Source organism: Grus americana, chromosome 2, assembly GCF_028858705.1.
Source record: "Grus americana isolate bGruAme1 chromosome 2, bGruAme1.mat, whole genome shotgun sequence".
Lineage (NCBI taxonomy): Eukaryota > Metazoa > Chordata > Aves > Gruiformes > Gruidae > Grus > Grus americana.
The window spans coordinates 138067006-138094513 of NC_072853.1; the positions used below are offsets into that span (position 1 = coordinate 138067006).

A 27508-nucleotide genomic window follows, 5' to 3' on the forward strand; every position below is an offset into this window, starting at 1 on the left:
CTTTCTTTGGAATATTCTTTATGGAAAAAAAGCAGGAAATTTTACTCTGTAAGGAAGATGTGCAAACTTGTATCCAATCCTGTCATGCCTTTTTTTTTATGCCACCAAGAACAACATTCCACTTTATAGTAATGACGTTCAAGCAAAATTGTTGTTTCTTTTGTAGATGAATAATTAGTTTTTAAAAATGTAATAGCTGTGTAACCAGTGGTCATGAAAAATTAATCTGTTGGTATCAGGAAGTACTTTTATTGGCCTCAGAATCACTGCATTTAAGTTGACACATCTGTACACTCCATAAATTGCAGTCAACAACTGTGGTCTGTTGATATTTTGTCTTGTTACCATCTGTTCTCTAGAAACCATCATTTTCCATCCTTGCTAAGAGTACATTAAATAACCCCTTAGGAAACATAATGTATTTGTCACTGAATCATTGATTTCATGTTTCACCTATGGATGTTCAGGGAAGGAGGAATGTCGGAGTGAAAAGTCTTTTTGCATGGTATTTTATTGCAGCTCTGATAAGAATATAGAAACATATTTAAAAAGTTCATTGTAATACACTGAGATGTTCCTTTTGGGATGTTTTTGAAAGAGCCTCATAAAAGTTCATTGCTTTTGTGCACTATACTTTTATACTTTGTGGGAAGCTGGTGAATGAAAAGCATTATTATGGAATGATTATAACTCTATTAAAACATGACATTAATTATGACATGGGAAATGGCAGATCAATTAGTTGTAATTGTAATTGCAGGTATGCAATTTCTACTGCAGAATGTTTGAGATAATGGAAAAAGAAAAATGTCAACAGAGTAGAAGCTCTTCCTTATCCATCCACACTTCTAGAAGTCACAGTGCATCATACATGTTCAATCAATCAGACCTTATTTTCTGCCACGGATTTTTTTTTTCTCATGGCTGCCAGTCAGATGTATTTAGCACTTGATGCTATATCTAGCAACTCTAAGCACAAAGATGCGGCACAAAGATGCAGCCAAGGAAATACAGAGCTTTGAGAATCATAAATGAATATATGCCAGAAGGCTTCCCAAAACCTTTGTTTACAAGGGCTAATAGTGGGCATTCCTGTACAGTTAGCACTTCTAGAATTCAGTTCATGTATTCAGGTACTTAAACAAAAAGGTCAAACTTGAGATACCTCATCTGTTCTGGGCTTTATTTTTAAGCAGGATCTTTGCAGGCTTGATCCTCCTTACTTAGTATTTGCGAATATACTAAGGTATGACTGTAGCTATGCATGCATCAGTTAATACAAAAAGTCTAGTTTTAAAATGACATCTTAAATTAGTAAATTTAAATCTCATATTTTGTTTTGCCCAATTTAAATAGTTATTTTGGTTGGAAAGTCCTTTTGTGACCATGTCTTTGGGAACTTTGAAATTTGTTGCATGGTGGTGTTAGAAATAAGTAAAGGAGGAGATGTTGCTTGCATGTACTTATTACTGATTGCCAAGAATTTATCTGTTGAAATCTAGAGAGATTCTAGAGTCTTTCCTGAGCAGGTTTGAGGCATTAGCAGGGCTCTTCGCACAGTTACAAGTTCAGGGTAGCCTCACGATTGAATGGGCCTTAGAAAATTTGGATTCTCTCTGTCACTTCCAAAGTTTTCTTCCAAGATACTAGTCACATCACTTAAGGAATGAACTATCCAGACAGAATTATTAGCCTCCATGTCTTGCTTTCCGAGTTGCTCATCCCTTTAATTCCTGAGGTCTCACAAGCAATAAATATTTTGTTGGCATGTGAGAATAGATGGGGAACTGTTAAGAGCAATGAGTGAAGGCAGAGAGACACATCAGATATATACACCTGTTTATTTTGGGTACCCAGTTAGGACTGGATAATTTTTAAAGAACATGCTGTGTTACGTACGTTCAACGCTCAGCTCCTAGGGACTTTCTTTGTATTTCTAGATGAGGAAGTATGGAAACATTGGCATCAGATTAGGTTCCCTGTGTAAGCACTGCACAAATAAGAAATGCGTAATACGAAAAATCTGGCAGAAGTGATGTGACTACATTGGAAAACTTATCTGGGGCTGGAATGGGCTTTGTTGGGGCCTAAACCTGACCATTCAGCTGTATTAATCTTGACGTCATCTTTAGCTTTCTTGAAATGTTCTGCCTCATTAAGTACACAACTTCCAGCCTCTGTAACAAATGAAGCAGGGGCTCCACCTGCAAAGCTGTTTACAGCATGGATCTCCCTCCCCCAAACAGTTTTGACCTGGGCACTCAAGAGACAAGAGTGCCCAGGCAAAAGGCTGTGTCATAATTCATTTGCAACACAGGCGTTGTATCAAGGTTCCCCAGGAAATTGTAATTATGACACTTCTTTACCTCCTAAGTTTGCTTTTACAGGTGTAGGATGTTGTTAGCATTTTACCATCCATGTTATAAATGTGTATTTACCAAATAACAGGGAACGGAATAAAAAGCAAGAGTCCTTTCAAATACCTGATGTGTTTTTTGGAAAGCAAATCAATGTGAACTAACATGGAAGAAGATGTCTAGTAGCACATTCTTCCCTAGAGACTGGCTGACATGTCCTTAAATTTGGGATTTTGCAGAACAGTATAAGAGAATATGTTGAATTAAAATTTCAAGGAAAAAAAAATATTTCTTGGAAGTATATTTATTTGCAGATTGCTTTTTTTTCTTTCCTTTTTTTTTAAGCAACAGTTGGATATTCTATTGCACTTCTTGTAGATAAAGTTTAGACATTTGGAAATGCTAGTGTGAAGGAAAAAAGGAAATCTTAGCTGTCACTCAGATTCAGTGCAAGTTTGCTTTTTCCAGGATATTCTCTAGTGCAATGACCAGTGCAGCATTTAAAATGAGACAACTCATGGTGCTTCTGCTACTGTCTTTAATTATATTGGCTAATTTTTGTACAGTGCTTTGAAAATGTAAAGCGCTGTACGAGTGCTAAGTATTATTACTACAATTATTCCTCTGGGAGATTATTTCACAGACTAATAGACTTCACAGTTAAGAAATATTTCTTGATCGTAAGCCTGAATTTTCTCTTTGATCAGTTCCATTCCCTTGCTCATAGCTACACCTCTTTGGCTCATCCTAAACAATTCCTTGGTATTAACGTACCACCTCTAAATCTCTGCAGACAGTTTGCATGTGTACTCTTAGTCTGTCTCTGTGACTCGTTGTTGAGATCTTGCTTCATAAATCCTCCAGCTGCTTAATCTTTTCCTCACATTCTCTCTAGGTTTTCTTTTTCTTTCCTTCCTTTTTTTTTTTTTTGTCAGGCTGCAAATATTTGCAGAGTTTTTGAACACAGTTTTATAAAATGCTCTGTGAAACAGAACTGACTCCGTCCTTTTCCTGGATATGGTGCTTCAGTATGTGCATCTCAAAACTGCATCTCCTTATGGCCATAAAAAATTCTTTTACACAGCAGTACGATTGTTCTCAATGAAAATCTGGCTGGCAGAAAGGCAGAGGGGGAGAAGGGATAGGGGTTTGCTCTTGAGTTCTGTAGGTTTAAGAAGTCTCCCCTCCTCGTTTTTGGTTTTGCAGTTTTCCCAAGTCTCACTTCTGTGGTTTAAAATATTTCACCTTGTTTCGGGAGCTTGTCTTTTGCTGTGTTGCTTCAGTGAATGAGCGTAGATTTTGTTCAGTAGTTAAGCTGCACTGCACTTTGTACTTGCTCTTAAAACACATAAACACAAATCTGCTGTTGGATGGTATGACTGTAGACAATAAGAGCATCTGAGGAGGAAACTTGGGAAACCTGGACTTTAGAAGATTGCTATGAAAGGCAGAATCTGAACTTTTCACTTGCTTCCCATCTAGCTGATTTCCTTTGTTCACTGGTTCTGTCTGAAAGAAATCTGTAGTTAGCATAGAATTCATTTTGTAATACTATCTTCATGAACAAAGGAAAACCTGAATACCAAGTTAATGTGGGCATATAGGCAGGAGACCATACATCTATTTTCCTTTCAAAGCAGACAATACAATCTGAAAAATTGTCCTGCAGTCCCTGTTTTTCAAAGAAATGGATAAATATCCTCTAAATCTACAGTTACAGTAAGTGGCACTGGCTAATGATTTGATTTGAGGATTGAGAGCGCAGTCTGGATTTACTCTTTGTGCATTAACGCAGGTCAAATGGACACAGGCTGCATTTTAAATCAGTAATGGAAGGCTGAAGCCTGCCTTAAACCAATCACATCAGCCTTACCCAAGACCGATTGATCCCGAGAGACTGAGCCCTGCGAGCATAGCTTTTATATGAATGGACTCTGTGCAGCCTGAAGTTTCATTCATAAAATGGATGCTGAAGGGGAAAAGAAAAAAAAAAAAAAACCCACCACACACGCCAAACCCTGGAATGTCCATTTATGCGGAGCTGAAGGGTGTAGTGTTCCCTCAGCTGCTGCTTTTGCCAGTTGCCTTAAAGTAATGATTAATGCTGCTTGGCCCTGCCTGCCTGCAACCTGACACCATTTATGGCCTTGGTGTGTTTCTAATGTATAGTGAATGAGAAGGCTACATTCTCAAATCAGAAACATAAACAGGAACTGGTTGGTCTGAATTCCATTCAAATATGTCACTTCAGCCGTGCAGTGTTTGTCCAACTTCGATTTTACAGGCAGGGGATGGGGCGGGGGAGAAAAAGCAACACAGACTTTTTTTTTTTTTTCAGCGAAATTACCAACAAAAGGAGTGAGGGAGAGCAAAAATACTGCTGTCTTTTGTTGAATTCAAAGGGAAGCGATGTTTAAAATACATTTTACAGTTACTGAGGTTAATAAAAGCAAATACATGATTTTAAAGTATGCTCGAAAGATCAGGTCCATGTGGAATTTCAATTCAGAGCTGAATGTATGAGCCTTTGTTTTCCTGTTCTGCCGTATAAAAAGTTACACATCGCCTAGACAGGCTGTTGACATCTGGTCTCAGAAAATGCATTAGATGTTGTCATAGATCTAAAAACCAAAGTTGTGGAAAGGAAGCTGTTTGCTTAAGGTTTTTTTTTTTTCTGTGTGCGTGTAATAATTCCACTTAGACACGAGCTGGTGGGGCCAAATCTAGTTCTCCAGTAGGTTTTTGTCAAGTAAGGTGTAAGACATTAAACTTAACAAATTTTAATTAGATACATTTTAGAAGGCAATGTATGTCTATCTATGAGTGCACATACTTGTAGATTTTTTTTCCCCTAATTGCTGGTATGAAGGCTAGTGACAGACAAAACGATAAACAAAACCTTCCATTCTGAATGTTTTTAAACTGCATAATGATTTGGGAAAATAATGCTTAATTTTTAGGTTGATTTTATTTTCACCCATGTAACTTCAGTGCACCTACAGTTTTCATGCTGAACCCGCTAATGAAAAAATAATGCTGACTTCTGTATTGCCAGGATTTTGCCAATTTGTAGGACTCCATTGTAATTACATAGCTTCTGAGGGGACAGTGCTTTTAAAGGTGGTTGAACTAAAACCTGATCCACCAGCATTTGAGTTGTGAAATATGCTTAGGCAATTCCTGTATAGGGAGATTGTCATTAGTTGTAGTATTTCTACCAGAATGTCTCTTTTTTGGAGAGACATATGAGTTTTAATCTAAATGTGTTCTGCACGTTTACAAAACCATAGGCTTCATGATCAAAAAGAATTGTTCAATACTTCTCCCTGCAAAACACAGAGCGCGCATTTTTCTTAGTGATGCCTGGTGCCACCTTAGCCACTTGTTGCGATCTAGTTTGAAGAATTGCCTTTCTGACACAAAAAGCCCTGTCTGTTTTAGAGTGATTTCAGTATTGCTTTTCACCCTTGAGCTGGTCGGAGCTTCCCGGTGGTGGTAAACAGCTGCTTTCCACCAGGAGGCTAAATGTGTTTCAGTGGTGGATGAAGCACTCCTTTGTAAACAGTTTGTCAGTGCTCTTGGAAATCCATGAGCATAAAAGTTACTTTCAGTGTGATTGTGATGTTTTAAGTTTAAGGCCAAAAGTATGATCTGTTCTAGCTTGAACATTTTATTTTAAAAAGGCTACCTTTGTCTCTGCACTTGGTAAAAATGTCTCCCACTGCACCAGCCACCTCTCCACGTACCAGAGAGATGCTTGTATTGCTGAAGTAAGCGCTGTGCGAAGCTCTGCAAGGCACCGGAGGAGGACTGGTGTACTCTGCGTGTGTAGCACAGGGTCAGGCTCACCCGTCTGAGTGGCATCTGGGAGCTGGGTTGGTCCCAGCTATCTGAGGGGCTTGTGCGTGCCCTTCTGTGCCCGATAGCACAGAGGGAAAGAATCCGCGTGTGCGGTATTTCTTGCCTATGGGAAGACAAGTGGCACAGCGCACTTAAATCTGTTTATATAGATATACCAACTCTGAATTGCTGATATAGTAGCCAAAACCCATGTGATTACTTTTCAGACCAAAAGGACAATTGAGGAGGCTGTGGTGTAAGTTAAATTACAGGACTGGCTGTATCCACTGCCAGTGGAGTCTCTCCAAAATTTTGGGGAACTGCTTCTTTGGGAACAGTTCCTTTTGGGGACTCTTAATATGACTTAGTTGGTATTAAAGTGTAAATTAAAGAAGTAGGCGGGCAAACAGTAAGAAGGTTCCAGTTTTAGTATCATCACTTTGTTTTATACCTGTAGGGAAGTAGGCAAGTTTCAGATACGAGTTGGTGTTTGATGAATTCAGGCTGAGAGAGTTGGGGTTGTTCAGCCTGGAGAAAAGAAGGCTCCGGGGAGATCTAATTGCGGCCTTCCAGTACCTGAAGGGGCCTACAGGAAAGATGGTGAGGGACTGTTTATCAGGGAGTGTAGTGACAGGACAAGGGGTAATGGGTTTAAGCTGAAGCAGGGTTGATTCAGATTAGATGTTAGAAAGAAATTCTTTACTGTTAGAGTGGTGAGGCACTGGAACAGGTTGCCCAGAGAGGTTGTGGATGCCCCCTCCCTGGAAGTGTTCAAGGCCAGGTTGGATGAGGCTTTGGGCAACGTGGTCTAGTGGAGGGTGTCCCTGCCTGCAGCAGGGGTGTTGGAACTAGATGATCTTTGAGGTCCCTTCCAACCCAAACCATTCTATGATTCTATGAATTTGAGTGACTTCCTAGCAGGCTTGCTGCGTAAGGCAGCCACTCACCGGCACGCCATACTGTTCACCTGAGCTGCCACGCAGGGACCAGGGCCAGGCAGGTAGCTCAACTTCTTCACCCACCCTCTTTCAGATTGCACACGCCTTCTAAACCTCAGTCTCCCCGTCTGTCTCTGCACATGCACCTTTGTAATGCAGGAACTCTGTAGCACACATGCATGGTCACCTGCACATGGGCAGTGCTCTGGGCCTCCAAATCTTCAGATGATGATGATAAAGTGAACTAAAAAGTAATTCAGAATTAGAGTGTAATGTAACATGTCCTTTAGTTAGGAAAGCTATGTAAGGTCAGAAACAGGAATGGCTGAAGAATAAATCCTAGTTGAGGTTTCTGGTTCCTGCTTTGCTCTGCTTCATTCAGGAGAAGACAGCGACGTCATCCCGTTGCCTGCAGAAGCTTTGTCTTCCCGCTTCCGCAGGCATCTGTGTCTCACCTGGCTAGGGGTGCGGGCTGAAATTCTGTCTGTTTCTGTGCAGGGTCTGAAACCTGGTCCTCATCTCCAAAAAACAATTGGAAAAGAGGATTTAAGGATTCCTTACCCACATTGAGTTATGCAGGGCTGAGACAACCTAACCCTTTAATTTTTGATATGGTAATGAATATGAAATACTTCCTTACCAAGGGACCACTCACATGTCTTACTCGATAATGAAACCTAGAACCTGTGGCTGCGAAATTCAGTAGCAGATTTTTCGTGTCCTGAGGAAGTTTATTTGGGCTTTTTCTGCTTTGATGTATTTTGATTAAGACGCAGCAGAGCTTATTTCCAGTATTTTTCTCTGTGACGTTCCCACATGAGAAGGCATTTCTGCAGTGTCTAGATTACACGCAATTTTAAAACAACATCTACTGGGAAAAAAATGGTTTCAAACCAACATGATATAAGGCCATATTCATTGTTTTAAGATGACTGCTATGTTGCTGTTAGCAAGAGGGGCAATGAAGAATGACCTCTAAGTATTCCAAATTAATAATAAAAGAAAAATTATTTTTTTTTATGTCTCCATATTTTTAGTTCGGCTTTTTTTAAAGAGACTCTACTGTTCTTGAGATGATGTGACTTTACGATGTGAATTACTTCGTTAAAAGTCTGAAATAAGCTTCTTGTGTGTCCTATATCCAGGCATGTTTTTCTTCAAAGACTAAAAATTACTAAAAGGTGATAGAATCAGTCACCTCAAACACTTGGATCCTGCCCTGGAAGTATTTTATGCCTAATTCTGTCTCATTTGTTGTCTTGAAACAATGCTTTAAGGAGAAGAAAACATATAATTGCTCTGTAATTTCTGCACTAAAATGTTTTCTTTTGAAGTAGCTCCGCTTAGTTAGTAAAAATACTTCTGGGTCTTAGTCAAGCATTTAGTACAATTTAAAAATGCAATGCTAAATTTCATTGGTTGGACTTTTTATTAGATAAGGTAGAAATGAAAGCAGCAGGCAATTTAATTAGCAGTAATTTTTCTGGGCAAGTCATTACTTTGATGAACTTCAGAGCAATGTTTATGGCTCCTAATTAACCATGTTAGTCATTTGATTGAATAATCACTTTGGAAATGTTTCTACAATTTGATTAGAGTCTGACCCACTCTGATAGTCATAAATTAACTGATAGCACTTTAGGATAACAAGACTCTAGTTACTTTACGAGAAATAAACTCTTCCTTGCTGTATTTTTCGGTCCTCTGTGGACTGTTTAAGCACAAGCTAACCAGAAGATTAAGTAATGTTGGTACAAACAATGCTCGCCTTAAAAAGGCTCCAGATGTTAATTATAATTGACTTAGGAGCAGGGGAGATGAAACCCAGAATTGGCTAACAACATAACTTCTTGGATGCGTGCATAATTCTTTATTCCATATACTCTGCTGTATCACTTTGCAAGAGTGGAGTTCATGAGTCAAAAAGGGTTTTGCTGCCAATACTAGTGAATTTTTACCTAAAATAGAAAATAGCATCTGTTTCAGTTCTACAACTTCCTCCTTTTTTTACGTAGATTTTTCCATTCCCCGTAAAATTCAATCTACTTGGTAACATGAGTGATTCCTTGCAGGTGAACCACTACTTGTAGCCTTGACTTGTAGTCTACAGAGCCGTACTTGACTTGGGTGATTACTGAATCATTGATTCTTGTGGTTGCTTGGAATAGCTGCCTGAGACGTTAGCGATTCTCGAGGCCTGAGCAGGCAGGCACCGAGTGTTTCATCGAGAGAGGAGGTAATGAAGAGTTTGGCACAGATGTGCGAGAGAGACCGTGGGCTGTTAGAGGAAATTTATTATTACTGCCCTGTGTTTCACTTGTTTTGTGAAGTCAGTGTAAAACTTCATTTTCTTATCCTGCCAAATCTTTGATACTCATCGCTAGTCAGTGAACAGTGAAATTTGGAATCACAGTCTGAAAGAGTCCGTAGGCAGTGTTGGAAAAATAATGTCTGCTCTTTCGACCTCTGTTTGCATCTCTTAAAGAGTTACAAGTTACTGGTAACAGATTGCATAGCTTAGGGTAGGAGTTTATCACAAGATCAAATAGACTTTGTTAAGCAAGACTTTTGATATCCAAGAAGTGGGTTAAACATGGTCTAGAAAGGCAAACATTTATGGTGTATTTCTGTTTGCAAGTCGCTGTGCACAGGATGTGGCTACTTGGGGACAGTGCAAGACACGGGGCGGGGGGGGGAATAAAGAACACCATTTTCATTAGTTCTGTTTGGTTTTTCTCATTCTTCTTGCAGATTTGAGTAGAGGTGGGGAATGACAAATAAATGTCTGTACTACTTAGAATGTGTGCACTAATTTTTTTTTTTGGGTGTGTGTCTTTTTTTGTTTAAGGATGTTCAGCTGGAGGGTGAAATTGATGCATCTGAATTCCTAGATTAAATGCTTAGCAATTGCAGAAAATGTCACTAACCCTTCAAATCCTTAACCAGAGTCTAAAACGCAATATCCTACTCTAAATTCACTCTTACGTTCCTTGTATTAATGCAGAGTTTATAAGTCTCCAGTGTGATAGGCAGGCTGTTCTGTGTAACTGATTAAAAATGTTAGGTCAAATTAGTTACAAATATAGATATACAAACACAGGGTTTAAAATACTCCTGCTGTCTTGTATGGATTTTTTGGACTGTAAATGGTCAAAAGCATAATTGTCATGGGAGTCAGCTTTTAGCAAAGTTGATTACAATAAGGGTTTGAGTTCAAGTGCCTGTGTTAGATGGGATCTGTGATCCTCACGTTACGATTTTCTCCTCTGCCATGCCTCGTGCATGCTGCTCTGAAACGCTGACTGTTGACAGGTTCCCCCTTGCTGTAACTTGCATCCTTTTTGTTGCTCTTCTGCCTGCAGCCTGTCTCATTGATAACCTGCACACTTTTAATTCCAGACAGTCTTTTGACTAGCATTGTCGTCTTCTCCTTTCAGAAGTGCCTAGCTGCCATTCCATTTACATGAGGCAAGAAGGCTTCCTGGCTCACCCAAACAGAACAGAAGTTAAGTTTTCTATTATGTACCACTTTTCTATGAGAGAAACGTAAAAAATTAAAAAGCCTGGAGGGATTTGGGGTTCACTGGTTTAATTCTGCTGCTGGGAAGACTCGCATCATCTTTCTTTCCCTTTCCCGTCTTGAGTTTCTGATGCACTGATTTTTTTTTTTGTAGCTTCTTTTAGTGCCACAGGTTGGTCAGGATAGAAGCAATTTTATTATGAATTTACTCATTCTGCTTTTCAAAGCCTCTAGCAGTTGAAAGGAAGAGACGCTTATAAATTTGTCCATTTCACCCATTCTGCTCAAGTGATATTTTCCAGGCTATTGGTGTGACAGGCTCGGTTAACTGTTAAGTAATACATTATACTTAAATTTAGTGAAGGTTTTTGGCTTTTCCTTTTGTTAGGATTTTTGCAATGTTTTGGTGCTACTTAGGCCCAAATTGTACAGCCATATGATACATACCAAAACACCCAGTGACTTCAGTAGAGCAGAGCTTAGATCATTGCCAAAATTAATAATTCTGAGTAAAAGTGCTTATATGTATTAAAAATAACACGACCAACAGAACTAAGAAAAAACGGCCACTGAAAGAGAGGTCGTACCCTCTACTCTCCTGCTTTGGTGCATCTTGCATGTCAATATATGGTTTTTGTTTGTTAGGGTTTTTTTGGTTTTCTTCCAAGGGACAAATTTTACAAACATGAGGGAAATTAGTTTTGAAATTGATGAGAAATCAGACAGATGTATGAACCAAAGTCCTCTAGCAAGACTTCATTCACTAGTGAAAAGACACAACTAGAAAGATAACAAATATGGCTAAAAGACCAACTGCTTCTGGGATGGAAAAAAAGGCAGAAAATAGAAATAAAAGGTAGTGTTTAACAAAGAGGATCAAACAGGAAATGGAAATTTATAACAGTCTTGGTATATGAAATAATATGACGTATAGAGGCTTGATAAGGGATGTGAAAGACATCAGGGAAAAATCTACAAACTGCAGGGCTAAGGTCAACAGATTTGAGTTTTAATCGCAGCACAGATGGGGAAAACCAATCTTAGCCATGTTATGCGCTCGTTAAGTACTTGGAGGTGGTAAAATTGTTATGAATGACGTAGAAAAAGCAGTGATGTTCAATAAATATTTGTTTTCTGCATTTGAAAATCAGTCAACATGATTTTATGGAATAAAGGTCATGTCAAATCTGATTCTGTTCTTTGCTGAGATTAAAAGTTTGATTGATAAAGATACTTGTATCCTATAGTTAGACTTTTTATGGCATTCAATTTGCCACTGCATTACATTCTGATTAAGAAGTTAGCACAAAGCAGTATCAATAAAGTATACATTAAATACATTAAGACCTGGCCTACTGACAGATCTAGAAGTGGCTGTCACTGGGCAATCATCTCTGAATGGACTGTTTCTATTATAGTTCTGTAGGAATTGATATCAGGAGTGTTGGTATTCAACATTTTCAGTAAAGATATGGAGCAAAGTTAATAGATAACTTTATGGCACAAAGATAGGCAGAGTGGTAAATAACGGGCAGGACAGGGCAGTCACACAAAGCAGTTTGAATTGTTTGGTAATCTGGGCACATTAAACAAAATGTTTTTTTAATATGCTGAATGTAGACCAGACCTATGGAACCGGGAAACAGTATATTGGAAAAAATGATTTTGAGATGGGCCACCTCCTCTGCTTCACAGTGGGAAACCAGCCCAACCAAACATTTCAACTGTATGGCAAAAAGGCCTTCTGTAATATTTGCACAGTCAAAAGGAGGGTCACAGGGAGGCAGGAGAGGAGGAGATCTTTTGTCTCGCTAAGTAGCACTGGTGAGGCTGATACTGGCATGCAATACAGTTCTTGATTAAGCAAAACATTAAAATAATACTGAAAAGTAGGAGTGTGTACAGAAGAGAGTGCTGGAACGAAAGGGTTGCAGAGAGTGTCTTTTAATGACAAAAATTAAATTTTACAGAATGATCTTAATTGGAAGAAACATCAAGGGCGGGGTGACTTCTGTGAGTGTGAGGAGGAAATACCGAGTAGCACTTTTTCAGTCTCTGAAGGAGAAGACCCGCAGGAACTGATGGTTAAAAGTCAAAGCCATGCTAGTTCAAGCAGGAAATGAGACAAACATTTTGGAATAAATCATAGAGAAAAATGGGTGCATTTTCATTTTTGCAGGTGGAGATTAACAGTCTTTTGGGAATACACACATTAATTAAACACCCCTGTACTGAGGCCAAAATGTTGCGATTGGGTGGTGTGTAAAGGATGTGGGATATTAATCTGATTCCTCTGACTTAGTGTTCCCTCTGTCATTAAGCCTATGATCTCTTCTTTCTCCATGCATCTTTTATATAAACACCTCTCTCTTTTTAACTTACAGGCTGCATGTATGAAAAGGGACCTAGGCAGTTTTATGATGACACTTGTGTTGTTCCGGAGAAGTTTGACGGTATGTATGACACATCTCTCTCTCTTTTTGTTGTGTGGGGAGATGAAAAAGGAAGAGATGAGGGACATTTCTCTGTTGCTGATCAAAAAAGCTCGGTAACATTCCAATTTAGAATTCCTTAACACACCATTTGCGGTGCGCCCAACCAAAGCTGACCTTTGTCTCTTGAAACCAAAGTCTCCTTTTCAATAGGATGTCATTCGCCTTTTGCCAGCGAAAGATGCTGTATCCAGAGTTGTGGTAGAGGACCTCAGTTCCTGTACTGTTGAGAAGTAATAGGAGGATTTCCGTTGCACTGACGATCACATACCGCTTGTTGTTTGAGATTTAATGAAAGCCGTTCTTATAATTAACAAAACGGTGGAGAAAGCAGCAGCTTTGGGTTTACTGTGGATTAAGCCTCTTGTCTTGCTGTCTTCTGTGAAGTAATGAATAGTGGGGAGTGAGTGTATAGGGCATTTTTGTGTTTATGTCAGTGTATTTGCACTACGTTAAACATTGTACTAGTGGTTTATTTTTCAGTGGGGTTGATAACAAATCAATGATCTTTTCACAGTGCTACCCATTACAACAGATTTTTTTTTTCAAGAGGGATTTTAAGGACAATTAAAATAAATGGCCCAAATTATCCTCAGTTACTCTGATGTAAAATCAGTTTCCTGGTGTAACTCAGTTGATTTCAGATTTATTTCATTATAGACAAAGTAGATGGACTCAGTATTTCTTGCTGGTGACTCTGTTAGTCTGCAACTTTGGGAAGTAATTTGGAAACCAATTACTTAAATTTGCTAGAGTGGCTTCTTTGTGTCAGTGTATGCGTGTCTAGCTTTATTTAGTTTAGCAGGAAAGATTAGATACTTTCTGATAAACTTGTGAACAGCTCTCTGACCATAGCTAAAAGTAGAGCTGGAGAACTGTTAGGGTTTTTCTCCTGCTTTATTTTGTTTGTTTTCCCCTGAGAATCTACTTATATGGATTACAAAACTATTGCGTGTCTAGCAGCGTTTGTTGTGTTTGCTGAAGAATAGGAGACTCTAAAATTAAAGTAACCCGAAGAATTACACATTCCTCAAATGAAGGTATCACATGCATTTCAGGGTTGCTAAGGAATAGCAAGAAATAAATAGAGGATTTTAAATAATATTAGACCTAACTGAAGATTGCTCAATCCAGTACTACATTGCCACTGGATTGACACGTTCAGTGAAAAAATTGAAAGTCTACTTTATACCCTGGCTTTAGAATGTGTGCTTTTTCTTTTTTTCCTTTTTAAAGCACATTGTGTCAGGTTTTTTTCTTCCCCAAAAATGATTGTGGACCTGATCTGTTTTCTGTACCAGTGGCAGATTCATATTTACATTTATGGGAAAGGGATCAGACCCTGTACCAGAAGAAGTTAAAACTCTGCAGGGGTAGTGTTTGTCTGTGTCTGTCTTGAAAATCCTTTTTGTTTGTTTGGGTTTGTACAGGGAAAGGAACAAAAATGGAAAAAAACTACAAATAAAGTAAAAGAAATAAATCTTTGGAAATATTTGTGTACTTGCGAAGCAAGCAGTCTGCTGCTAGCTTCTATGACTGTCCGTTGAGAGAACACCTTGTACTCTAGAAGATTGATGTTGTGGTACAAATAGGTGTGTTTATACTTGTAGCATGATGACTTTTGAGGAAAAAATAGCACATGTGTTCTCATGTTTTGGCCAGTAAACCAAAAGTGGGATAAGCCCAGGACTAGTCTTGATGTTTCAGAAGTAGATTCCCAGCTGCTTCTTTTGAAATCAAAGATCGGCACAGGCGAAGAATCTGATCCTCTGTAATACTGCACTTGCTATTTGTGCATTGCTCAGCTATCATTAAAAGAAAAATCCTGTCCTTGAAAAAGAAGGTCTTTCAGGACTGGAACTTGAACCTCACATAAACCAAAAAGCCTTGTGTTGATTTATTTGTTTTCCACAGCTATTGACTCAATTTTCTTTGCTCATTACAAAAGGAAGTGCTTCATTTTTAATATTATTATTCTTACTTTCACTACATGGAGCCGTTCCGTAATGGCCATCAGAGCATCCTAATGTTGTGGCTGAATGTAAAGTCCTGGCTTTCCCTATTGAACAGGTCACACAGCTTATTGGGGGGTATTGCTGTTCTGGTAGTTGAAATGAGGAATTTTACCAGCATATCAAGGATTGCTGTCATCATGTGCATAAAAAAATATTCTCTGCTTCAGCATCAGGCCTTTCAGCTGTTGTTGTTTGCATGAGTTGTTTAGTATGAATATGATTTAAAAACAACAGAGACACAGTATGGATGTTGCAGGGTAGCTTTTCATTGGCAATTTGTGGAACAGCTAGCAGAATATTATTATTGTTGTTTTTTAAAAGCTTCCTCTGGACTTGAAATTTTAGAAGAATTAACTTACTGCTTTTCAGGGGTAATACTAATCTAATATGTAGATATAAGTAAAAGTAATATGTGCTTATATGCAAGTCCAGTATGCCACAGAGGAACTCGCGTATCTGCAGGATTTGCATACCTGTACATAAAGCACATGCTGTTTAAATTTGTTTGTCAAATTTTCCTTAGTAGCATTTGCATGCAAAAGAAGTTTCACTCAATAGGGTTTTGCAGCTTTATGAAGCATACATTACATTTTCAAAACAGGGGCTTGTGCATAGTATAGTACACAAATGCAGTTCTTCAGACATCAGAGTTGCTTACAAAAATAGTTCATGCTCTTTTAGATAGAGGGCATTGCAAAACGGTTTGCAAGTGAGATTTGCATGTATCAGAAGTAAATGGGGATAGGCTTAGGGAGACTTCCATAGATCATGACTGAATTTAGGTACTTTTTAGTATATGAATATGTAAGAGTGTTTACAATTAACAGCAGACAGGGAAATGTTACATTTGTGGGTGATTGGGTAGTAAGAATTCTTTCCCTCTCTTTTATTAACCCTAATGATTACTTTGCTGGTTTATCTGACAAACCGAGTGATGATGCTTTTTGCGCATCGCTCATCTAACATTGTTGCTATTCTGTGCAGGTGATGTCAAACAGGAGCCAGGCATGTACCGTGAGGGACCTACGTATCAACGGCGAGGCTCGCTTCAGCTGTGGCAGTTCTTGGTAGCTCTTCTTGATGACCCATCAAACTCTCACTTCATAGCATGGACTGGCCGAGGCATGGAATTCAAGCTGATTGAGCCGGAGGAGGTGGGTTAGACAGACAGCGTGCCCTGACATCCACTGCCCTGTCCTGCAAATTTAATAGTGCTCCTTTGGACTTATGCCTTGTTTTCCTTCAATATTTTGCTTCAGTAGCACTTTCGAATGGTGACAGAAAGGACTTTAGTTAGGACAGAGGTCTGGTTAAGCATAGACTTCATTCCTAGTCCCACAAAATAGTAAAAATATTACAAGTACTAGAACTACAAAACAGTCGGCATTAATTGTAGGGCCCAGATTGTTCAGAACCAATTCATGGATAGAGCTGTGTTCCAAAATCCTCTGAAAACTTATTCCTGAACAGTCTCTGAACACCAAATATTCTTCAGTGTGAAGATGTGGGAACTTGAACTTTTAGGCTGTAGAATGAAAGACCTCAGGTCAACAGATAGCAAAAGAGGAGGTTAAGAATGATAGGCAGTAAAGTCCCATCAAAATTATATAAACCCTCCTCTTTTTAGAGTTGTCTTCAGAGTCTTCTGGCTTATCTGTATTGTTAGATTGTTTAGTGCATGCTTAGGTCCTAGGCTTGCAAACATTCGTGCACATGCACAGCTCCCTTGAACCATGAAGGGCTCGTAGGGTAGATAAAATTACTTGTATTCATGAACATTTGCTTAGTTCACTTGTGTGATAAACAGGAATAAATTGAACATTTTATATGTAAACTTTTTTGAACTAGGTAATATTAAATAATTGATCTGGTGTTCTAAACAGCCGTGGAAACTGTTAGAAAATCTAGTGTGCCTGAATTTTATTGTAATACTGATGTGGATGATTTGATTAGGGTTGTCAAAAAGCAGTATCATTTTTTGCCCCTTGGAAAGGGTTGGGTAATAGAGGAGACGGCAGCAAATTTTCCATCAGGATCCCCTCTGCGTTAGAGCTGAGTAGGAAGGTTCGGGGGTGTAAGGCAGCTTCTGCGTTCCACCAGCTATTTCTGCTGTTTGCCATCCATCTGCTGGCATAAGCAACCTGAAAGCTTTTTTGCATTTATGTTACATCGTCTGCCAACAGCCCTGCGGGGATGATAGAGTAGCTGGGGATGGAGACAGGACTGATGTCCCTTTTCTTCCTGACATGGTCTGGCTGAGGGGCAGGTTGCTGCAGGGACCCATGTGCTGGCTCTGGTTTGTCTGAGCATCCCTCACACTAGTGATAGTCACCGTGGCAGATACTGGCACTCCGCATCTGAGGATTTGACCACAGAACAGTTTCAGTCAATTTTATACCCAAACTTTGCTGGCAAGTCTGCAGCCTTAGCAGGCTATGTGGACTACTTTGTTGTGTGGCCTGGCCCAGAACGGAGTGAAATCTTTGGAAAGGCTTTGGCTTGATTTTGGTGACTGAGGGATCTGATTTTTTCCCCCTGGCCCAGTCTCAGTATTTTTTATCCTCTTAGTTTTGTCTTGTCTTTGAGGTATGTCCAGTGATTTCAAGACTGAAGAGATTTATTGAAAAATAGTTTACAGCAGATGGTGTAAAAACTTCATAGATTTTATTAGCTGAGGAAAAGAAAATACCAAAACGAAGCCCTAAGATTTCCTTATTGTGTTGGATATTCTGATTTAAGTTAACCAGATCATCCGCTTGTCTGACTTTGTAGCAGTCGCTTTATGTTTTTGAGCAGCACTGCATCTAAGATCTGGAGGAGGCAGGCTACTTGAAACTTACTCTTGTGTGCTCTTAGGGAGTACAAAGGACCCTAAGTTGTTTTCACATGAATGCCATGGATCTGATAACCATTGATTAAAATAAGAATAGTCTATGGGAAGTTGCACACTTCTGTTGGTTGCCAAGTGAAAATTGGAAGTCAATGACCTTGTTGGTTCAGCTGTGGCAGGTTAGAATGTCATTGACATTACCTTTCCATCCCATCCCTTTCTGGAGGTTTATGCCCTTGTAGAAGGGGTAACAACAAAAACGAGTAAGTGTCAGCTCCTTGAGCACCATAGTTCATTCAGAAAGTAGGTAACTCTGAACTGTGGAGACTAAGAATTGGGCATAGGTCCATTTCTGCTGCCTTGTCACAGGGACAGCAACCTTCAGTAGGAAGGTGGGATGGAAGGCTAGAAGCCTGAATCCCTCCCGCAGAGCGAGAGTTGACAAATGCTGTGCAGTCCATGGACAGGAAGACTCACTTTCCGAGACTACTTCTGGACCTACTCACTTATTTAGGAATGTCCAAATACCACGCAATATAGCATATTCTCAACTATTGTTTTGCTGTAGTTATCTTTGCTGTGTATTTATTTATTATGCAAGCCTGTTATGTTGGGGACTTTTAGGACTCTGACTAACATAGAAAAAAACTTGGCAGGAACAAAGAGAGTGATGTAGGCATGTGTTACAAAGATGAATAGGCGAATCAGGGTTACGCATCTAGGCCAAATCTACAGCTGGAATAAATTGACATGATTGGAGGTATGTTTCAATACAGCTATACCCTAGCTGAAGTTAGCAGAGCCATGATAATTTACATAAGCCTGAAAAGCTGCACCACTGAAAGGAAATAATGCTTTAACAAGAAAATGTAAAAATTATTGTCCAGATGGAGATCAAAGTCATGGATTTTACTGTTGTTATTTAGCCCCCTTCAATTCTCAGTGCTACATGTCATCTATGGTTTGCATCAAAAGGCTCCAGACACCTATGGGAAAGTTTTGTAGAGCAGTCTGCAGAGAAGCTGCTTGGCTACTCTCTCCTTTTTCCAGAGCTGCATGCATGTGCACCTCTCAAACATTTTTATAAAATGTGCTTCAGAGAGTTCATCAGCTCTGAATTTTTTTTCCCTCTGGTGACATGATAGTCATTTGTACAGCCAGTAATTGAAATGTCACCAACAGCCGATTATAATTTCAGGTGGGGAGTAAGCAGTTAAGCTCTTTAAACAAAAGGTCTCTTTGTCTAGAACTACCTTTGGCAATAAAACAGGAAGTGTAAAGGCAAGTAGAAATCGTAAGTCAGAGCAGAAGGCATATTGTTCCCTATGGAATGGCTTCATAAGTTGCTTGCAACGCCCTTTTTATTATTTTTTTTTTTTTTTTAAGGGAAATCATACAACTGCAACTACAAAATAATCTGTCCCATTTTTCATACTACCATGTAGTTCTTCCAAGCGATTACCCTGCCTCCTCTAATAATTCATTGTCTTTGCTGAATTAATATTTAAGACTGGGAGTTGGCTTTTGACATGTATCTCCTAATAATCTCAATATTGCTGCCATTCCAAGTACAGTCTGTATTAGTTCATGAACTAAGTCTGTATGCATGTGTGTTTAATATTGCTTAGTCTTCTGACAGCAAGGAAAACACAGTACAATTATCCACAGTATCAAATTAAAGAAAAGTTTTCATCTTTCATGAAAGTTTTCTGGTGGAACTTGATAAATATTTTTGGGCTATCATCTCTTTATATGGCTTTTTTTTTTCATTGGTTTTCTTTATTACAAAACAAACAAAAACCCCCAACCCTCCACTACATTTGCAAATAAATAAGTCTGCTTCAAGTTTAATGGATGACTGTGTGTCCAATTAAAAATCGTAGTAGTACATGGGAAATTCAGGTCATGGCAACCTTTTTGCTTGTGTTTATTCGTTGCACCTGCAGGGTTCCCCCTCCTCTGTCCCCAAATAAAGTATCTGATGATAAGTTCTGCTTGTTAAATGCATTTAACAAATCAATGCTAATCCATTTTTGTGGCAGGTGGCACGTCGTTGGGGGATTCAGAAAAATAGGCCAGCTATGAACTATGATAAACTTAGCCGATCACTTCGCTATTACTATGAAAAGGGAATCATGCAAAAGGTGAGTAGCTATTTTTGTATTAAATTTCACCAGTGTTGCATGTTAATCCATAAGTCAGTGTACGAGGAGTACTTGTAAACTTCATTGCTTGGGTAGGTTCTTCACCTATTTAGGCAAATGCCAGGCTTTTTCACCCACCAGGTTCAGTATATGCATCAAGATATTTTTTTCTATGTAAAAAATGTCTGTGGTTTTAGTTCACACAATGCACATGATGATTATAGGGAAAGAGGTAACATTCAAAAATATCCAAAAAAGCTTCCTGGCACCTGGGAAAGGCAAACAGTAAAGTACGATATGAATAATGTTTTGCAGATCTAAATTAGCTGCCCAGTGCTTGGGTACATTGGTAAGTGCAAGATAGGGGAGAAAAATGATACCTATTAGAATACCAAATACGTTAATATTTTACCAATAGTGTTGTAGTAATACCATTTTTAAGTGGAATTTAATATTTTATAATAGGCTGAATTATGAGAAATATTTAACAATAATTTATGTATAACAATTTGGTCTTGCTGACAGTATTCAACTCATTCTTCTGCTGTGGCTTGCTGATTTACGTGTATGTTTTTAAACCTTGCTATGTAGTATTATGTAGATTGACTGAGAAATCAATAGGAGAGACCTGTCTGCTGCATCTATAAAATTAGTAGATGTGATCAAAGATCATAATGAACACCTTGTGCTATAAAAGTCGTTCCATATCTCTTCACAGTAGTTTTGTGACCTGTGATGACTAACATGTTTAAACCTGCCATTTGCCAATTCCACGAATGGAAACAATGCTCTCGGCTCAAGTTACTGGGCAACTTTTCCAGCAGGTTTTGTGAAGTCTCGGTTTGGAGTTGCCTGTTACAAGATCTCTTGCTTTGATTATGGGATCGTTGTAGTGCTCTCTTTTTTCACTATCTGAGAGCCAACCTGGACAACAATCTGGGCTAGTATTGGCTTATGGTACTTCAGCAGCACAGTGTCTCATCCATTTTTTGTGTGTCACATAAATCTGCGTTGAGTCTTTTGTAAAGTGGACCAAAGGCTGGGTCCAGCCGGGGAGAAGCAGAAACGCTTGATCTTGCTGGGTGGTGCTTCAGGCAGAGAAGGTCCTCGTTGCAGGTTACGGCTCGGCTGCAGAGGCAATGGTGCCGGCACAGTTCAAAGGCAGCACAGAGGCAAGAATAAGTGGCAGAGAAAGTGAAACAAGTTGAAAAGGTGGGGATGGGAATACTGTAAGGCTGATAATGCTGCACAGCCCACATACCCATTTAATACAGAAAGTTTACAAGTACTTCAGACAGCTAGCTTGCTACATCTTTAACTACTACTTTAATATCTACAAGAGTGTATTTAACACACATTTTAAAAGCTAGTTTGGATGCTTATTTTTCTGACAGCAATGTTTGAGGTTTGCCCTGGGATCACCTTATCTGACCAGTTAGTGTATGTTAAAAACTAATGGGGATTGTAGATTCATAGCAGGTTTCTTTAGTGCAAGTTTTGTGTTTGTATGCACATTTTTTCCCCATTTGTTTTAAGTTAAACAATGATAACAGGTCATGCGAATGCCCAATTCTGTCAGACTTGCTGACATTAAGTGGATGAAAAAAATTCTACTGCAGATGTAGCCTCTACTAAAACTTTACATTATTTGTAGAATAAGCAAGCTGAAAATTTAAGGAGGTGCTTCAGACTATTTTGCACTCATAAGAATAGTTAAATTTGCAATACTTTGCCACTTTCATTCACTCGCTTTCGACGCCATGCTAGCTGGAGTTGCAAGAAGCAGACAATACAATCTTTATTATAAAATAGTTTTCATAAACAGTGAGCATGCAACATAGTTCATAATTCTTTAAAGTGCTTGAGAAGACACTATTGACTTTTTTAAAATAAAACAGTATTTCTGTATTATTTTTATCATTCTTTAACTTTTAGGTAGATGAAGCACAGACATTCAGTGCTGTTTCTGAATAAGGGAAAACTTCAGGATCTTTGGACAAATTGCCCCTCCATAAGCAAATCCAAGTGTCCCAGCTTTGCATGAGCAATTGCTAAGTACATATTAGCCTACGTATTTGCTTACGCTGTCCCTGTACAATCAGCACGCACTATAGCTAAGTGCTTTTATACTTAAGTATGAATCAATCTGCGTAAAGTGAAATTCAGATCTCTATCATGCAACGTGATTCTTTTTTCCACTTTGCACACAGAGTGTTGGACTTAGTCATTTCATTTTGCCACGGTAGTGACAATTTGTTTACATTTTCCAGTAAGAACAGTTCCATTTGTGGTTAAATATAGGAAACAATCACAAACAAAGTTTAGAAATAGAATACCTAGTCCATCTTCCAACAGGATATCACGGTTGGCAAAATCAAGAGCATTCTGCACAGTCTGCTTCTGCAGATCCCTGTTGTCTTTGCTAGGTCGTTGCCTTAACAGTTCTGCTGCCGCGTTATTAATTGCGTAAACCACAAGGCCTTACGCTGTACCTTTTTTTTTTTTTTCCCCGTCTGTTGTCCTAAGGTGGCTGGAGAAAGATACGTCTACAAGTTTGTTTGCGACCCTGAAGCGCTTTTCTCCATGGCTTTTCCAGACAACCAGCGCCCCTTACTGAAGACTGACATGGAGCGCCACATCAATGAGGAGGACACTGTGCCTCTGTCCCACTTCGATGAGAGCATGGTCTACATGCAGGACGGTGGCTGCTGCAACACCCACCCCTATAATGAAGGCTATGTCTATTAACAACAGTGACATTGAAGGGGGTGTTTTCCCCCTCCCTTAGGCTTCTCCTCTTTCACAAGACCCAGAGGAAAGCTGAATCGACTTCAGTTTGTTTTTTAAATAGTACACTAAAAGGGGCTTTTCCTGTTGCATTACTCCTATGGTCTGCCATGGACAGCGCACTTTATTTGAAAGGGGAGGGTTGGAACCTAAACGTTATTCTGTGTAACAGGAGGAAAAGGGTGGGTTTACTTTTTACTTAAGTTTGGGAAGGGAACATACAGGTTTTAAGTACAAAAAAAGCTATATCATGTCTGTTTTGTTTCATATCAGCATAAGATATTGTACATTTTCTCTGGGTATCCGTAGTACAGTTAATTCTCATTGTGCAAAATAACCACTTGATGATGATATCAGCACAGCATGCCTAGGGCATTTGTTTCTTGCCATTCTTAATTGTCTTTCTGCAGTTATAAAAGAGAAGCAAAGCGTATATCACAGCATTTAATTTAGAAGCTTGCAGTGGCAGACCTTGCACCTTGCCTCTGAAAACAGATATCTTAAGAGTTGGGGTTTTTGTTTGGTTTTGGGGGGTTTTTTTGTGTATGGGCTCAAAAAAAAAATCCTGTTTAATGACAGAGTGGCCATAAGTACAGTGACCAAGCAGCAAAATCCCTGACTACAGACTGCAAGCCGCATGCCGTATCTGGTGCCAGGTTGCTATACATACATGACCCATGCTATGGCTTAGACCTTTCAAGATCCATTTGAGGGTAGTAATTACATGTGGTAGGCTTTCTGATGATCATGTCAGCATTAAATACAGGATCATGATCAGGAGGGAGAAAACATTTTGTATCCTTCCATTTCCTTTGGTACATAAATAAGTTATTTAATCAATAGGAATTAACTGTACTAAGTCACATATCTAATTATGCTGTTTAGACACAGCAAGCACTCCTTGAGAAAAATATCCAATACACTAAATAGGTACTTTAGTAATTTTTAGACACGGTACCCATTAATATGCATTTAAACCTTTTACTGCTGTGTTATGTTGATAACATATATAAATACTAGATAATGCTAATGCTTCTGCTGCTGTCTTTTTCTGTAATATTCTCTTTGATGCTGAATTTACTATGACCATTTATAAGCAATGCTGTAACTACAGGTAGCATTTCAGGACAAAATAGATGACTTGAACCATTTATTGCTTAGAAAATAGCTTACGCCATAGCTGTGCTATAAGCAGCTTTTATGCGCATCCACAAATGACTAGTAAGCTTCAGCTTGCTAAGGAAAGCTCTGCAGAACCTTTTGTAATTTTCGGTGGAACGGAGACTTAGACGAACTGTCAAAGAATACCATGAAGTCGCTGTATGACGTTGTAGTGCTGGCACTGATGTTACCAATCAACTTGTTTTGGACACTAAATGTAAATGTGATCAGATATGCTCGGAAGACAATTTAAATTTTGAGGGGTTTTTTTGGTTGTTATTTTTTCAAATCGTTTTATTTTTTGAGAGGGGTAATCTTGAACACAAGCCACACATGCTATTCTGTATGTAAAACGAAAAAAAAAAAATAATGCCCTGACAAAACCCCAAAAGTTTTAAATATTTATGAGCACCTTTTCTAAAATATAATATTTCCTAGTTTGAAGGGAGGGACGGGGGTAAGATCTGGATTTCTTTTTTTGCCCGGTGAAATTTAAATAGGTGTTATATGTAGTACCTCCTTTTCTTATATTCCCAAGAATCAGGAGGACAATGAATGCATAACCATAAAACAACAAGAATAATTTTCATCATAATGGATGGATTTTAAAGACAATCCTAGGTGGTGGGTTAATTTCCCATCCTCTGTCAGTTAAGACACTAGTTAAGCTATGAATATTTCAATATGCAGTTAATCAAAAGTAAAGAAGTAGTGGTCACTAGAAACCACAGGTGCATAAAAAACATTTGGGCAGATATTTAATTTACTCAAATCCATAAGACAACATATTTTATGGGAGTGTATATATGCCTTAATATGTTACCTAATGCTGTCATCCATTAGTCTCAGTGGCACTTAAATTTTCGGTGATCAACTCAGAATCAGAAGTCTAAAATTGCAGAATTAGCAAAAAGGAAAGGGAAAAGATTGAGTAAGATTGTTTAAAAAAATGTGGTTTCCATTGAAATAAGGTTCAAATGAAACATGCTTTGATGAAAAGTCCTTGGATTGGTTTTGGTTCTTTAATGTCAGCATGGAGCGCCTCTTGCCTGTGGCAGGATGTGGGTATTTGGGAAAGGGGTTGGACAAAAAAGGAGGGGAAAAAAAAAAAGGGAAAAAAAGAGGAAAAAAATGCATCAAATGTGTAATATTTAAGAAGAAATATATATATATATCTGTATACGGTAGTGACTCACTGAACAAAACAAGCAATCAGACCAACATTACATGATCTCTCAGCAGAAGATATAAAAGTCTTTCACTGAACTGATTAACCCTTTTAAAATGTACCTAAGAGGTTTATTTAAAGTCTGTTTTTATTCCACTTTTTTTGTTTGTTTGGGGCTTGGGGTTTGTTTTGTTTTGTTTTGTTTGGGGTTTTCAGGTAGAATAATAAATCTGGCAGCTGATTTCTGCAAGATTGTTGTGTATTGGATTCCTAACCATTTGGACTGGAGAGGCCCCTATAGTAAGGTGGTTCTTTTGGAAGAGGAGATGATGATCTGTTCCTAGTGCCTAGAATGGCTTCCTGCAAAATGCAACCAAAAGAAAAAAAAAAAAAGTGGGGAGTATGCTCAATTCATGTATGAGTTACAGCCAGGATTTAGGTTGCCAAAGCATTGTATTTGACTGACAAAAGGGAGGAGGACGGTCTGTGTAAATTTAGAGAAAGATTAATTCCAACTAAGAACACTTACACATTCACAGGGCATTTTAATACCTTACTGAATTTGAATGGGGGGGTGTTTGGGGCTGGGGTGGGGGTGCTGGGGTTTCGTTTGGTTGGTTGGGGTTTTTTGGTTTTGTTTTCAAGCTGTACTGCAACTGGAGAGAAAATGCAAGGTTCACCTCTGGGTTTAGGACAAGCTGTAATGGAGTTAGCTTGTGGATGTTTTTGCTGCCCGGAGCAGTGGGCAGCATCCATGCAAGACCCACGCACGTGACAGTTCAGTTGCACTGGTGGCTGAACAGAGGTGAAATTAGATAAGAACTTGGCAAATCCCCTCAGAATCCATTTGAGAGAGTTAAGATTACAAGTTTAGGGCAATGCACAAATTTCCTTTAGGTATGTGACTTCCCGTGACAAAGAGCCTAAGCCTTTTCTTTCTGAGGTCGCACCAGGCTAGCTTAACCACATGCCAACTACGGTGCAGATCTTAACATTACATTCTCTGAAAGCATGGATTTCATATGCTGGTCAGACCAAATCTGCCTGCTTTACTTACAGTTGGCTGCTGTGGTAACTAGGGGGAAATTGGGATACAGGAACATAAAGGATCATTTTCTCCAATAATTCCCTGCGAAGAGCCCGTTGCTCAGAATCTTTTCATCTTTAGGATTCTCTGGTACCTGGGATTATTCACAAGGGATTAGTGCTTAGAATTTTATTGCCCTTGACATCTGACTGGTTTGGGCTGCAAGTCCATCTTCACAGGACAATATAGTAAATATTTTTGCCTTGTTTGTGGTTTTTTGTTTGTTTTTTAATAGCAGGAAATAGATCAATGTGTGTAAAGGGTATTAGGAGGAAATCTTTAAATTTTTAATGGCTGTACTTTCTCCTCTGAAGAGCATTAGCTTCAGTTCATGTACTAGAGGTAATAGCACCCATGAACAGCCCTATTCAGTGCTCACATTAATAGCACTGAGGACTTTTCCAAATAATCTTCAAAGATGTTTTGGGAGTCTTAATTAATATGGTATCTTAAGACTAATCACTCTGAAATACCCCACTTGGATCTAGCTGTGTAAGAGCCCAGGAGATTAATTTCTCAGTTGTTGTGCATGTTTGCTTTTTGGGATTTTTTGTTCTGTTTAATCAGAGGCTACACTCTGCTTGGAAAGGAGGTAGCAGCTGGGAGTAGGTGCCTGTGCCTCAGGAACTCCAGTTCAAAGTTCTCTGCATTTTGCTAAGATACCAGGCTGAGAACTGGAACATCTGCAATACAGAACTGAACCCTGCTCTCCTCGCCCTCTTACGGAAGAGAGAACTATGGTGCATCTTCTGTTGGTTCTGCTGCAGGAGTGGTGGTAGTCTCTGGCAAAGCAGGGGGGTGGAAAGCTAGGGGCAGTAGTATTTTAGAACTACAAGAATACACAGAGGATGTCTGTCAGATGCCTAAGAATCAAATGCATCAGCAAAGCGCTGTACCCTTCCACCCAGCTTTCGTGACTGTGTAGGTAGGTAAAGTTAACTTCATCTTTTACTTCAGGAGGTTAAAATACTGGTTTCCCCCTTGAACACCAATTTAATTTCTGTGGGAAGGAAATATCTGTGCCATCTTCTTATGTAATAGTCTGAAAATGGCTATGAAGAGTCTCGTTGACATTTTCCCAAAGAACTATTTTTGTGTGAAAATGACACAACAAACCACCAAAAGAAGGGGTAAATAAATTCCAAGAAGGTATCTATACATCATGTTCT

The 27508-nt window shown here is 39.0% G+C and overlaps 1 protein-coding gene across 6 annotated transcripts in view; it reads left to right on the plus strand.

Annotated features, from left to right (window-relative positions):
• ETV1 (ETS variant transcription factor 1) overlaps positions 1 to 25086 on the plus strand; it is a 66911-nt gene extending 41825 nt beyond the window's left edge. For 3 of the 6 annotated variants that reach the window (XM_054817530.1, XM_054817531.1, XM_054817533.1), the window contains 5 exons: positions 10573 to 10639; positions 13038 to 13108; positions 16147 to 16316; positions 20035 to 20136; positions 22663 to 25086. In XM_054817530.1, the coding sequence (XP_054673505.1) occupies positions 10573 to 10639; positions 13038 to 13108; positions 16147 to 16316; positions 20035 to 20136; positions 22663 to 22884 (632 nt within the window). In that variant the 3' untranslated portion in view covers positions 22885 to 25086. Of the gene's footprint in view, positions 1 to 10572; positions 10640 to 10978; positions 10986 to 13037; positions 13109 to 16146; positions 16317 to 20034; positions 20137 to 22662 lie in introns of those variants that run through there. The other 3 variants (XM_054817532.1, XM_054817534.1, XM_054817535.1) reach the window with 2 other exon arrangements.
• Positions 25087 to 27508: the final 2422 nt, after the last annotated feature.